Raw genomic sequence first — 13,895 nt, forward strand, 5'->3', positions numbered from 1 at the left:
AACCAAGTATACCGTTACCCTGCTGCTGCTGTGGAGTCATCACCTGGAGAGCAGTTGGACCTACAGGCAGGAGAAGGAGAGGAAGGAGAGGGAGGGAAAGAGGTGAGGGGGTGGAACACAAAAACACAGATGTATCTACATAAACACTAGCTATAGCTGGCATGCCAGAGGTGTTCTGACTGTGTACCATAACTGTCTCTCTCTTCATAAACARYAWTAAAACGATGCAGGCCAGGGTATTGAACGTCAGAGGTGTTTYTCTAACAGATTACCATCATCCCTCTGAGGCTGAACGAATGGCAACAGTAGCAGTAGCTCGCTAGGCTACATAACAGACTCAGAATCCCCTCTCTGGTTATGCGTGACATCAGACACCCAAGCACGTCAGCATGCGTGTACATATGTCCGTAGGATAGACTGGGCACAGCCCCTGCATGGCTTATGAGAGGAGTTGGGTGGAGCAGGGAGTGGGAGGAGGGGGAAAATTACATCACAATACAATTTCATGGAAGTAGTTTAACGTGCTGTAGCCCTTGACTGTGTGCAGAATAATGTTGCCCCCTACTGGTAGAAAATGGGACATGCATGGCTCTAAGCTCTTAAAAATGCAAATGCCACATTGAATGCTGCTAATGGATTTGKGCCACTCATCTATCCATTTTTACTCCACTTTCTACAACACATTTGTCTCATTGAGATAAAAGTGAGAATGTATTGTTTTGACATGTAACTTCTRYATTTGAAACAGGTTATCACTAGGTTTAAGGTCACATTATAATTCATAATATATTAAGGGAAAGGGGGATACCTCGTCAATTGTACAACTGAATGCCTTCAACTGAAATGTGTCTTCCCCATTTAACCCAACCCCTCTGAATCAGAGATGTAGTATTTCTGTGTGATGTTATGCCGCTTCCTGGCTGTCACCTGTGRAATGCATTGATGCACAACTGCTATGTTAACTTGACTTATAAATGTCAATAAAAMAATCAWTCAATSAATCAATCAGCTGAATCAATAAATCATTAGTCATGAATTCCCCATGAAATTGAGTTTAATAGATTGTTAAAAATAAGGCTATGATGCTGTTTTAGCAAACATTTACCAGGAGAAACCACAGTTATGGCCATACGGCTTTAGGGGCCCAGAGAAAGGCTTGGTACATACTACAGACCATCCTCTGGGGTACTGGAGATACACATATGCACACACACACACACACACACGCACACACACACACACACACACACACACACACACACACACTCAAATGCAAGCCACACACACATGCAGACATCCACCCACCCAAAACGGTGGCAGTTAACAGGGATTTGAACCAACCAATACATAGCAGTGTTCTTTAAAAAAAACATGCATAGCTTAGTACCATGAATGTGTAGTTYTCCTGATCAGTCCACAGACGTTACTGTTTAGCTTTGATCCTTGTGTATTTTCCATTTTCTATTGGCCACGGTTTCATTTTATGGCACCATTATCACTGATCAGTTTGAATATTCTCCTATTATGTTTTCCATGTAGAAAGTTACATTCTGAACCACCGAGGCTCAATAAGAAAAATAAATACTGGAATGGCTACAACACGATATGGACGTGATTTCTTCTGAATTGGAAAATAAATAGGCCGAGGCCTAACCAATCCCAACCCAGTTTCTTTTCTTCAAATATATAAAAATTAAACACTTGTCTATTGGTTTTTCTGCTTTCAGGTTACAGACACCATCAAAATACAGRTTCATTTATAGAAGTGTCTCACAGACAACAAGTACAAAGAGCACAAAATCAAAAGTAAAAAAAGTTATTTGAATGCATTTGTAAAAACACAAAAACAAATTAAACACAAAGCAAACTTAGTTCTGTGTGGACAATGATTTTTAAGGTGCAACGTAAACACTTACGTTCATTAATAAATTCCCTGTGAAATATACAATTTTTCAGAGATGAAACCTTAAAAAATATATATTCATCATCAAATCATTGCTATTATGACTTTACTTAAAACCCCCAGAGAAGATGCAAATGGATAATGTTAGATACGAATGACATTTAATATTCTTTTCATACTTAATTTTTTTGTCCTTTGGTAACTGGGTACACCTTGACAGAAATAAATAGTCCGTTACACCCTTTTCCCCTAAAATAGTTAGCACATGTTTAGTATAAGTGCACATTACCACGGAYGGGTGTTCTACTTCAAGCGGCCTACATTATKTTTCAAAGTGCCAGGGAGCTCTAGCATGAGGGAAGACCCTAAATTGCAGCAGGAGCACATTTCCCCAAAATGGCGGAACAGAGAGTTTGGCTCCAAAATGGCAGAGCAAGCAGACATTTGGACGGAGATACAGTACAAGACTTCCCCATGCAGGCTGATACTAACTTCAGCACCGTTACAGTACTTCAAAAGATCTTTTCTCCCCGATTACTTCAAGAAAGTGAGGAAAAAGAAAGGCTTTTTAAAGTATTGGAACAGGGCCCTACATTACATCTCACAGTCCTTTCTACACACATAGGTGCTCAAACATTGCTCACATTACCAACACCACAAAGTAGCAAAAATAAATCTGTTTTGTTCAAAGGTTACGATCTAAAATGCTCGACACGGTAAAGGCGACAGTGAACCCACACACATACAGTCCCATATCGTAACTACAAAATAAGATGTCATCAATTCAGTGCAAAACCACTTAACCATTCCCTTTTGTCTTCTGTTTCTAAACATACATAACTGATGTTCCCTTATGTAATGTCATCTTAAATCATATAATTGCAGTTCCTCATCTTTGTTGACTGTACTGTTATTTTAACTATTTGTTCATCCTGTGCCATTATTGTATGTGCAGTAAATATCATATAAGAAAGTTTGCCTCACAGGAAAATGACGTTATTTGACCCTTATTGAACTATGGGAAGTACGTAGCACCTACACATGGTGGTACAGTACATATGTAATAACCTGGCATATATAAGCCTGTCCCTTTATAGTAACTGTCCATGTTTCCAGATTTCAATGAAATATGACCTATAATTAATGACAATATGAGTGACATAGTTTTCCTAGTTTTAAAAATGTTAATATGTAAAAAGAAAGCTGCTATTCTATGGAATGGTTGGGCTTACCCCAACAACAGAATGGTTGGGCATATACCGTCATTAAAAATTATGTGAGTAGACCGCTGATTGGCCAGCTCATCCTCTTCAGGAGATGCATCTCCTCAATAAAATAGCAACATTTTGAAACGGTCTGCTGAGATACAAGTTTGAGGTGGGGTTTTGAAGAGTCAACAATATTATTTGATAGGTTAACAGATACAAACTCTAAAGTAGATTCACGACATTACTTTAAAACACTGAGCTGCATTTATACCGCATCGACTTCTAGAATGTGCTGCAGATATCTGGAGCAAGTGAAAACAACGGTTTGAAAAGGCCCGGTGAAGTGCACTGCACTTAAAAAGATGTACTTATCTATCCCATGTGCACTTATCAGGAGTTGACTTCACTACTTCCCTTTAACCTTGCCTGGCAAACATTAGGCCCCAAATTTATGGATACATAAAACAGACACTAAAAGAATCCTTAGCAACAATGTAGTCATCCACAGTAGTAATAATAAATCAAATAATAACAACTTAAAACCTAAGGAGGGCATGCGGGGGTTGTGCGACCGAGTAGTGATGGCAGTCTGTGATCGGCTCACTCCTGGCAAGAAGTGACTTGCCAGACGATGATGTGGCTGCGTTCTGGTTTGCGGGTGGCCTGCTTCATGGTGGGCTCCGATAGGCTGCCATCCACCTCTCCTACATCATCACCTGTTGAGAGTGATACGTCATATAACGTCATACACACACACACACACACACACACACACACACACACACACACACACACACACACACACACACACACACACACACACACACACACACACACACTCTACTCACCCATTCTGAAGTCGATGTAGCCTTCTCCTCCACTCATGACCAGGAAGGTTTTGGCAGGTTCAGAGGTCGCCATGTCAGATGACTCAGAGGCGGGGTCATCCGACCCAGAATCCCCTCCGGTCCGGGGACGGGATCACCTGACCTGGAACAGGAAGTTAAGTATTGAGTACTTCTCGGTCAAGTTCAGGAAGAAAACTGAATGAAACAGGTAGGGACTGCCTGCGCACAATCATTTTAATTTTCTGTTGCAAAATGTTTCTCTTGCACACCCTAATGATCATTACCCCTTGCTGCTTACCTGGGACTGCTGCAAAGAACTTGACTGCGTCTCTGTGTGTCTGGAAACACAGCTGTGCCTGTGCCATGGAACAGTAGGGCACGAAGCTGCCTGGTCAAAGTGCTCTCCGTGCCCTCCTCACTGAACACCCGTACGCACCGCCAGGCGATTTGCACTGCACCCGCTGTCTTGTTGGCTACAACGTCACAACAACAACAAGACACTATAGAGTTAAAAACAAAACCTATAGAGTAATGATACGGAAAAACTCCTGGCCTTAAATGAAGAATTTCTTAACTGTAATGTTTTTCGAAGTGAATCGTTTAGCTTGTTATCCATCCATAGCAAGCGGCACACTGCAAAGCCTCCATTATAAACTGGATTTCGAGCCCTGAATGCTGATTGACTGACAGCCATGGTATATCAGATCGTATACCACGAGTATGACAAAAAAAAATTGTACTGCTCTAATTACGTGGTAACCAGTTTTAAATAGCAAAAAGCACCTTGGTGTTTGTGTATAGGGCCAATATACCACGCTAAGGCCTGTCCTAAGAACAGCAAGGCCATCCTGAAAACACATACAGTAGATCCAAACCAAGGTCACGCTGTAAACATGCTACACTTGAAAGGAAGGATTCATTATGAAATGAAGGATGAAACATTAGAAACAAATGCAGACAAGTTAAAACAAAGAATTGCCCTGACTGATTGCCCGCACAGAAATGAAAGCAGTCAGTGGGCTCTCTGTGCTAGCCTGCATAGATAGAAGCAGAAAACTAACTTTGTCTGGATCTGTTTGTTAGACTCAGAGAAGAGGCCTCAGCCAAAACCTAGCACCTGGTCTCCATCCGTGTTGTCAGCCTGCATAGAAGAAGCAGCAGAAAACAAACGTTGTCTGTCTGTTTGTCTAGCTGCATAGAGAAAGCAGAAAACAAAACGTTGTCTGTCTGTTTGTCTAGCTGCATAAGAAGAAGCAGAAAAACAACTGTTGTCTGTCTTTGTCTAGCTGCATAGAAGAATCAGAGAAACAAAACTGTTGTCCCGTCTGTTTGTCAGCTGCATAAGAGAAGAAGCAAGAAACAACTTAAGGATGAGACCAGAACCCACTACTAGGATCAGAAACAACATTCAGGGAGAGACCAGAGACCCACTACTAGTCAGAAACAACATTCAGGGAGAGAGACCAGAGACCCACTACTAGGATCAAAAACAACATTCAGGAGAGACCAGAGACCCACTACTAGGATCAGAAACAACATTCAGGGAGAGACCAGAGACCCACTACTAGGATCAGAAACAACATTCAGAGAGACCAGAGACCCACTACTAGGATCAGAAACAACATTCAGGAGAGACCAACAGACCCACTACTAGGATCAGAAACAACATTCAGGAGAGACCAGAGACCCACTACTAGGATCAGAAAACCAACTATCCACTACCAACAGAGACCCTACTGAGACCACAACACCCAAGACAGAGACCCACTACAGGATCAGAAAAACAACATCATACGCAAGAAACCAGAGAACCCACTACTAGATCAGAAACAACATTCAACGGGAAGACCAGAGACCCACACTAGGATCAGAAAAACCAACATTCAGGGAGAACCAAGACCACACTACTGATCAGAAACAACATTCAGGGAAGACCAGAGACCCACTACTAGGATCAGAAACAACATCAGGGAAGACCAGACCCACTACTAGATCCAGAAACAAACATCAGGGAAGACCACAAGATCACACCGGAACTAGAGCCCACTACTAGGATCAAAACAACATTCAGGGAAGAGACCAGAGACCCACTACTAGTCATCGAAACAAACATTCAGAGAGACCAGAGAACCCACTACTAGGATCAGAAACCAAACATTCAGAGAAGATACCCAGACCCACTACACTTCCGATATGCTACCCATACAACTTTACATCTGACAGGAACACTCCGACACCGACCACCATCACCGACTCCACGAGCCATTAATCACATCTCGAACACCTTCCTCAGACCAACCTATCTCTAGAGCCTCACACACACTACCAGCGAGACCCCACGACCCTCATCACCACGAGCCGCCCTCCTAATCCGTACACAACCCACACCTATTCAGTGACTGAACCAGCATCAACCCCCACTACTTCTAACTTCATCAACGACAACAATCATTCAGGAAGACCAGAGACCCACCTCACTAGCAGAAATCAACCATTCAGGCGACAACGGACACCCACGAAACCCCACCTACTAGGCATCCTCCCAGAAACAACATCAGGGAGAACAGAGACCCACTATCTTAGGATCAGCACACACCAACAATCCAGGAGAACGATACCCAGAAACCACACCACAACCCACTAGATTCAGAAACAACATCAGGAGCAGCACCAGCAGACCCACTACTAGGATCAGAAACAACATTCAGGGAGAGACCAGAACTGACCAAAGAGCACAAACCAGGCCCAAATACACGGAGAGGAGGATAGAGAGAGAGAAGGGTAGAGAGGAAAAGAGGAGAAGATGCAGCTATATGGAACTGACTAGGAATAGAAGCACTAGAGATAKAAAGGGCAAGACAGCAGGAAAGAGAAGGAGGGATAGAGGGACAGAGGGAGAGAGTAGTAAAGAAAGAGAGAAGTTTGGTTAAGTGTGATGGAGACTCACCCCTGAGGCCCCTCAGTAAGACTCCATGCTGAGGAGGACCTATAGCTTCAGTGAAAGAGGGAGGAGAGGAGGAGGGATATATGGGGCAGCGGAGGAGTATAGAGTCTATGAATACCCACTCTCTCATTTACAGACAGCTAATTGGAGCTGTTTCATTGACTGTATGAGTGTTAATGAAGCAGKTTGGTATTTATTGGGATGACTCATGTACTGAGGCAGCTCAGCAGGATAGCCACTAGCTGGCACAGCCACAGACATTAAACCCTGTAACCACACTGYTAACCTTATGCCTAAYCTTAAATTAAGACCAAAAAGCTATTTTCTGTTTTCATTACTTTTTACAATACAGCCAATTTTGACTTTGCAGCTGGCCCATCAAGTGGAAATCGCTCAATAAACGTCAACCTGCGTGAATGAATGGGCCAAGTTAAAGTAGATACACCTTTTCACCACCCAACAACTACAGGGGCTTGAAACATATTTGTTGATCGTTRCGTTGTTATAAAACTTAGTCTTTGAGGGACGTGAACATTTTCAAGGGGCAAGGAACAATGAATGASGGAAGGTGAGGAGAGGAGGCCATCTTAGATGACTGAGATGTAGCTCGTATGGACTTACCTTCTGACAGCGGGATGGAGATGATGACACCATTTCCTGTTCCGACCCACAGACGGCTACAGGATATCATGAGGGCTGTGATCCTGACGAAGGAGGAAGCCCAGTTTACCCGTACCTAGAGAGAGGGGGAGAGAGAGGACAGGGTCATAACACTGCTTAAACTCATGCTAATTGACGTGTAACAGGGTAACGTACACTGAGTGTACACAACACTTCCCATGACAGACTGACCATGTGAATCCAGGTGAAATCTATGACCCATTATTGATGTTAAATCCACTTCAATCAGATGAAGTGGAAGAGACAGTTGAAAGAAGGATTTTTAAGCCTTGAGACAATTGAGACGTGGATTGTGTATGTGTGCCATTCAGAGGGTGAACGGGCAAGACAACAAATGTAAGCATGTACTGTTTTTGATGATGGTTTGATGTGATTTTCGATTTCATTTGCATTGTGTCAGAGTGGTTAGAGGGACAATAGAGCCTGAGTACCGGGCCATTAGCGACCTGACGGTCGTAGCGAGTTGGGTACTACTGTACCAACGCATGTCCAGAGTGCATAAGAGAAGATTACTGTGAATCAACGGTCATGTGGAATTTGACTGAGGTCATGACACATGACGCCGGTGTGGTGGTAATACGGTAACCACAACAGCCCTAAGCACAATCATTCACGTATTCCCCATGCATTCTATTGAAACAAAGTTATTTTTCATCTATCATCCTAAAACCCTCTGCTTTGTCAATGTCAATACTTCATGCCAATAAAGTTGTATTGATTTGAACAGTGAGTCAATGTACAGTACCCAGCATCTTGGAGACGTAGGGCTCTATGTCGACGTCCTGGGGTGCTGGTAGTGTGGGGCGTGGAACAGTCTGAGGGTGAGTCCAGGCGGATGGATACCCAGATCCCATCTCCCACCCAGGCCAGCTGACGCACCTGACTCTCCTTCCGGGGGTGGCGTCAAACAACTTCTACACAGAGGGAAATAGATAAGTTAGCATATAACCATGTTAAACCACACTATATCACTTTAGATATTGCACAGACATCATGGGCCGATATACAGTGTATATTCTATTTGATTGAGGTTGTACATTTGAGAGAATAAACAAATGTTAGATCACAAGAAACATAAGACACTGATCTCAAAGGTCAAAGTGGGCTGGAGTTATTCGAGCCTACGTGAAATGTCACCAAAGGGGCTTTATCAATTTCATGGATGAAAGACTTAAAAGTAGAACTACAACAATTAGAACAACAAAACATCTTCAAACCAAAAGGGAGATTAGTGTGAAACTTCCTTTTGGGAATTTTGGAAAAGACTTCTAACGGCTGTGGGGAAGTCAGGATTCACATTTATCTAGCACTTTTCCCGAAACACAAATCGCTTTACACTGTTCCCCCTCTACCATCAGAAGGTTTACAGTATAAACCATGTCAGATGATGTACCTCTATCCTCATGGCCTTGGGTTGGATGACGTAGATCTTGTTCCTGTAGCCACACCACACCTTGTCATGCACCACTGTCATACAGCGGATAGAGTGGTGCGGCCGGCCCAGGTCTAGTAGGTGGTAGTTGGTCAGATCCCACTGTCCATCTGCATAGGGAGAACAAAACACAGAGAAACGATATGCTTGTGACACAAAATGGCTGCCAAGCCGTTTTACTCCAGGGAGCATCACAATAGCAGGTTGACGTTTATACAGTCTGGTCCTGGAGGCAGAACTGAGTGATTTCCGCTAGATAGGCCAGCTGCAAAGTCACAATTGTCTATATTGTAAAAATGCATATAAACACACATTTGCTTTTGGGTCTTAATTTAAGGTTAGGGTTAGGCATTAGGGTTAGCAGTGTGGTTACGGTTATGGTTAGGTTTAAATTAATATTGTATTACTTTGTGGCTGGGCCAGCTAGAAGATTCATTAAAAAACGCTAACCTGCATCACAATATGGCTTGAATCAATGCATCCTTACCGAGGCCTCTGTGGAATATAGCCAACGTGCCGTCCGCCAAGGCAACCAGGACTCTTCCTCTCACATGCCTGCAGACAGAGAGCACACATAGACATGCTGGTGAGATATACATGGCCTGAATACTCACTACAGACAGTCTGTATAGCATGGCCTGATACTCACTACAAGACATGTCGGTAGATATACATGGCCTGAATACTCACTACAAGACATGTCTGTGAGATATGCATGGCTGAATACTCACTACAGACATGTCTGGTGAGATATACATGGCCGAATACTCACTACAAGACATGTCTGGTGAGATATACATGGCTGAATACTAACTACAAGACATGTCTGGTGAGATATACATGGCCTGAATACTCACTACAAGACATGTCTGGTGAGATATACATGCCTGAATACTACTACAAGACATGTCTGGTGAGATATACATGGCCTGAATACTCACTACAAGACATGTTGTGAGATATACATGGCCTGAATACTAACTACAAGACATGTCTGGTGAGATATACATGGCCTGGATACTCACTACAAGACATGTCTGGTGAGATATGCATGGCCTGAATACTCACTACAAGACATGTCTGGTGAGATATGCATGGCCTGAATACTCACTACAAGTACTGTCTCTCCTTTGGGAACCTTTGTGTGTGAAATAATCAAAAAATCAAATCAATCATGTACAGTACCAGTCAAAAGTTTGGACACACCTACTCATTCAAGGGTTTTTCTTTAATTTTACTATTTTCTACGTAGAATAATAATTATGACATCAAAACTACGAAATAAACACATATGGAATCATGTAGTAACCAAAATAGTGTTAAACAAATCTAAATATATTAATATTTGAAATTCTTCAAAGTAACCACTCTTTGTCTTGATGACAGCTTTGCACACTCTTGGCATCTCTCAACCAGCTTCAAACTTTTGACTGGTACTGTATATAAATGACTGAGTACTAGTGGAGTCCTCAGAGTACTCACACTATGTTGAGGATGAGTCCTCAGATACTCACACTATGTTGAGGATGGAGTCCTCAGAGTACTCACACATGAGATAGTCTCGATCACTATGTTGAGATGGAGTCCTCAGAGTACTCACACTATGTAGAGGAGTCCAGTACTCACACTATGTTGAGGATGGAGTCCTCAGAGTACTCACACTATGTTGAGGATGGAGTCCTCAGAGTACTCACACTATGTTGAGGATGGAGTCCTCAGAGTACTCACACTATGTTGAGGATGGAGTCCTCAGAGTACTCACACTATGTTGAGGATGGAGTCCTTTAGCTTGATGGCGTGGAGACACTTCCTCCACCGAGCCACAGACGAGTGCACATACAAACTAGAGAGGGAGGAGACAAAGATTAAAAAACACAAACCCCAAATAAATGGGGATGATTTTCACAGATAATTATACGGATCAGGGTGCATAAACAAAAATAAAGATTAACAGAGAAATTACAAAAAATGTATAATGCGTTTTTCTTTTCTTGACCAAAGAGATTCTACTGTATATTCCATACTCATTTATTTCTGTGTGGCCCTAGTGGCCCCTGGTGACCACTCCCGTTCCTCACCATCCGTCCTGGGCCCCAGCCACATGGTGGGCAGGGCGCTGCTCATCCTCTGGACGTCCTCCCAGCAGGGAGCATGTCGTCGGGAAGAGACGCTCACCCCACCCCTCCTGGTCCCTGGGAGACAGAGAGAAAGAACAGGGCTGGTGAGCTTTAGTGTATCAAACACACAGTAAGAAAGTCATACATTCTTTAATTACTCATGTATATAACCCAGTGCCTTAAACAAGGGACCAGAGTTCCCCTGGTCAGGTCACTACTAACTAATACTAGTCAGACAGTCTCACCTCTGTGTGTCTGCAGTGGAGGACTCATGGTGGCGGCTCCCAGAGGGTCTGTGAACACGTGTTCTGTGTAGATGCCTGACTGACTGACGACCAGCCCCTGGCTCTCCTCCCCCTCCTCTGTAGCCTGTGGCCTCTTCCGCCGTGGGGACCCCATCCTCTGCAGGACTGGGCTCTCTGGACAGATCCACTGTTGGGTGGAGGTAGGGGAATATGTAGAGAGAAAATATTACAGTAAGTATGCATTAGATACAAAAGGATGATTCAGTGTGGAACCCAGGGCATACCCCAGTTTCAATGTGTGTGAAAGTGTGAAAATGCCAACACTAAAACCCCTCATTCAATACTCCTGGTTGAATCAAATGGTATAGTTCTGGGCAGGATCAAATGCCTTCAAACCCTGTATCTCTCCAGGACTAGTGATGGAGGTGACCACTGCTATAATGTCCTGAACCGCGGCCAGTTCCTGTGTCTGTGTTACCTGAGCTGTGCTGGGCCGGAGGTCATTGAGCCCTGCCCCGGCCACTGTAGGACGGCGGTGGTCCCTTCCGTTGCCAAGGCGCCGTCGCTGCCCGTGGAGCCCAGACTGGCCACGCTGCCTGCCAATGACACGCCATAACTGGCCCGGACTCCTGGTCCTGGGGTACAGGTAGCCTCCCCTGCAGGGTAGTCTGTCTCCAACACCACCTGACAAACAGACATGTGAAAACACACAGAAGTGAGCACACACACACACAGTACCGTTTTATTCATTCCATTCAGACATTACAATGACCCCCTTCATCTGATTGAAAGTAAAACCAGCCAACACTGACATATACAGACCCATCTTGAAACATACGTACTATCTTAATACTATAAATTCCTCATAAACTGTACACAAACATACACACACAAACATCACACACACACCTGGTATGCTGGCGATGCAGAGGACGTGTGAGTTGCAGGCGTAGAAGCTGTCCAGCAGGTCAGAGGGCTGGTTGGCCTCCAGCACCATGACTTTAGTAGAGGAGTGGGTACTGGTACAGATCCACACCCTGCAGGACATCTCATCCTGCAGACGCAGCTCCTTGTCCTTCTCACCTTTCTCCTGCTCCTGGAGCAAGGACAGGACAGGCTGATCATGAGCAAGGACAGGACAGGCTGATCATGAGCAAGGTCTCCATTATACCAGGACTAGTATGTGTAAGGGCTAACAATGTTGACTTGACTGAGCCCTGTCATGATGGCTTGAGGCCAGTGCTCGTAAATATGGGAGCTTTAACTTGTGTCTGTATGTATTACTATCCAGTCTTCTTTCTCCAGTCATTTACAGTACAAGCTCTCAAAAACAGTAATAAGCTGTTTTAAACACACTTATATTGTATAAAGTTCCAGCATACAGTACTTTTGTTGACTGATATACAAGCTCTCTAAAACAGTCAGAAGTTTCCATATACTGTCCTGTGATCCTGATGAGACACCCTCCTTATGTCAAGGTGCTTAAGGTACGGGCACACCCCCCTTGGCCAACATGCTCAAAACACCTCCCCCTTACCTTGTTCTCTGTCTCTAAATGGTCCAGGCTGCTCACAGAGCCCTTCCTGCTCTGTCCTTCCAACATGGACCCTCCCTCTCTGATCGTCCCTCCTGACAGGTTCACACCCGCAGCACACCACAGCTGCAGACATATCAATCAATCAAACAACCTCAAATTTAGAGAAATTGRATTTAAAAAAGCTCAATACACCACAGGAGGTTAGTGGCACCTTAATTAGGSAGGACYGGCACYTGGTAATGGCTGGAGCGGAATGAGTGGAAAGGTATCAACAACATCAAACACAAAGTTTCCATGTYTTTGATGCCATTCCATTTGCTCCATTCCAGACATTATTATGAGCTGTCCTCCCCTCAGCAGCCTCCATTGCAAAACATGTAATATACTTGTGTATCACAACTTGGTATTCAAATGTTGCATTGTGCACAAAAGTAATGTATGTTTCACAGATCAAAATGAAGTTAACTTAATCCCAGTGTGTGCTGTGCTCACCTTCATAGAAGCATCTTTCTGGTCCAGGGGCCTCAGGTAGACTGGCACAGGTAGATTCTTCTCTTTGTTCTCTGTTGGGCCCCCGTTCACTACCTGAAAGGACACACAAGATGTCATATAAAAAAGAAAAACTTGGATATGGTTATTATTGCGAACTCTCTCCCTCTCTCTCTCCTTCCGTCCTCTCCTACCTTAGATTTGCTGGGTAGACTCCATCCATGGGCCTGTACCTGTCCATCCTCCTTCTGCATGTGGGCTTTGACCTGTCTGTACTGGCCCTCTTTTGCTCCCTACGGGACGGAGATGCGCACGGGTCCATTCTGACAGGGAGGGAGACAAGACAAAAAGGGAATTTCATTACAAAAAAATACATTATGGCTGGTTTGCTGAATCCTGGATTAGAGAGCACTGTCAAATGAGATTCTCCAATGAAAAGGCTTTGAGGTCCAGAAATATGCCCAATATGGTCATGAGAAACAAGCCCTAGA

The 13,895-nt window shown here is 43.9% G+C and overlaps 1 protein-coding gene and 1 pseudogene across 1 annotated transcript; both read right to left on the bottom strand.

The window, feature by feature from the left end:
- Nucleotides 1-3,282: 3,282 nt before the first annotated feature.
- LOC112076759 (C-Jun-amino-terminal kinase-interacting protein 4-like) overlaps nt 3,283-13,895 on the bottom strand; it is a 29,902-nt pseudogene continuing 19,289 nt past the window's right edge.
- On the bottom strand, nt 11,365-13,721 carry LOC139022592 (C-Jun-amino-terminal kinase-interacting protein 4-like). The gene is made up of 6 exons (XM_070441443.1): nt 13,599-13,721; nt 13,408-13,500; nt 12,916-13,038; nt 12,288-12,474; nt 11,857-12,062; nt 11,365-11,565 (listed from the first exon to the last, which is right to left on the bottom strand). Exons 1-6 carry the CDS (start codon nt 13,656-13,658, stop codon nt 11,365-11,367), a joined length of 870 nt encoding a protein of 289 aa, XP_070297544.1. The 5' UTR covers nt 13,659-13,721.

Source organism: Salvelinus sp. IW2-2015, unplaced genomic scaffold (assembly GCF_002910315.2).
Source record: "Salvelinus sp. IW2-2015 unplaced genomic scaffold, ASM291031v2 Un_scaffold3994, whole genome shotgun sequence".
Lineage (NCBI taxonomy): Eukaryota > Metazoa > Chordata > Actinopteri > Salmoniformes > Salmonidae > Salvelinus > Salvelinus sp. IW2-2015.

Coding starts and splice junctions, on each gene's coding strand:
- LOC139022592 (XM_070441443.1), bottom strand. CDS start 13,658: ATGCAGAAGGAGGATGGACAGGTACAGGCCCATGGATGGAGTCTACCC. Junction 13,501..13,598: donor GTCTACCCAGCAAATCTAAG/GTAGGAGAGGAC, acceptor GTGTCCTTTCAG/GTAGTGAACGGGGGCCCAAC. Junction 11,566..11,856: donor TCCGGCCCAGCACAGCTCAG/GTAACACAGACA, acceptor TCCACCCAACAG/TGGATCTGTCCAGAGAGCCC.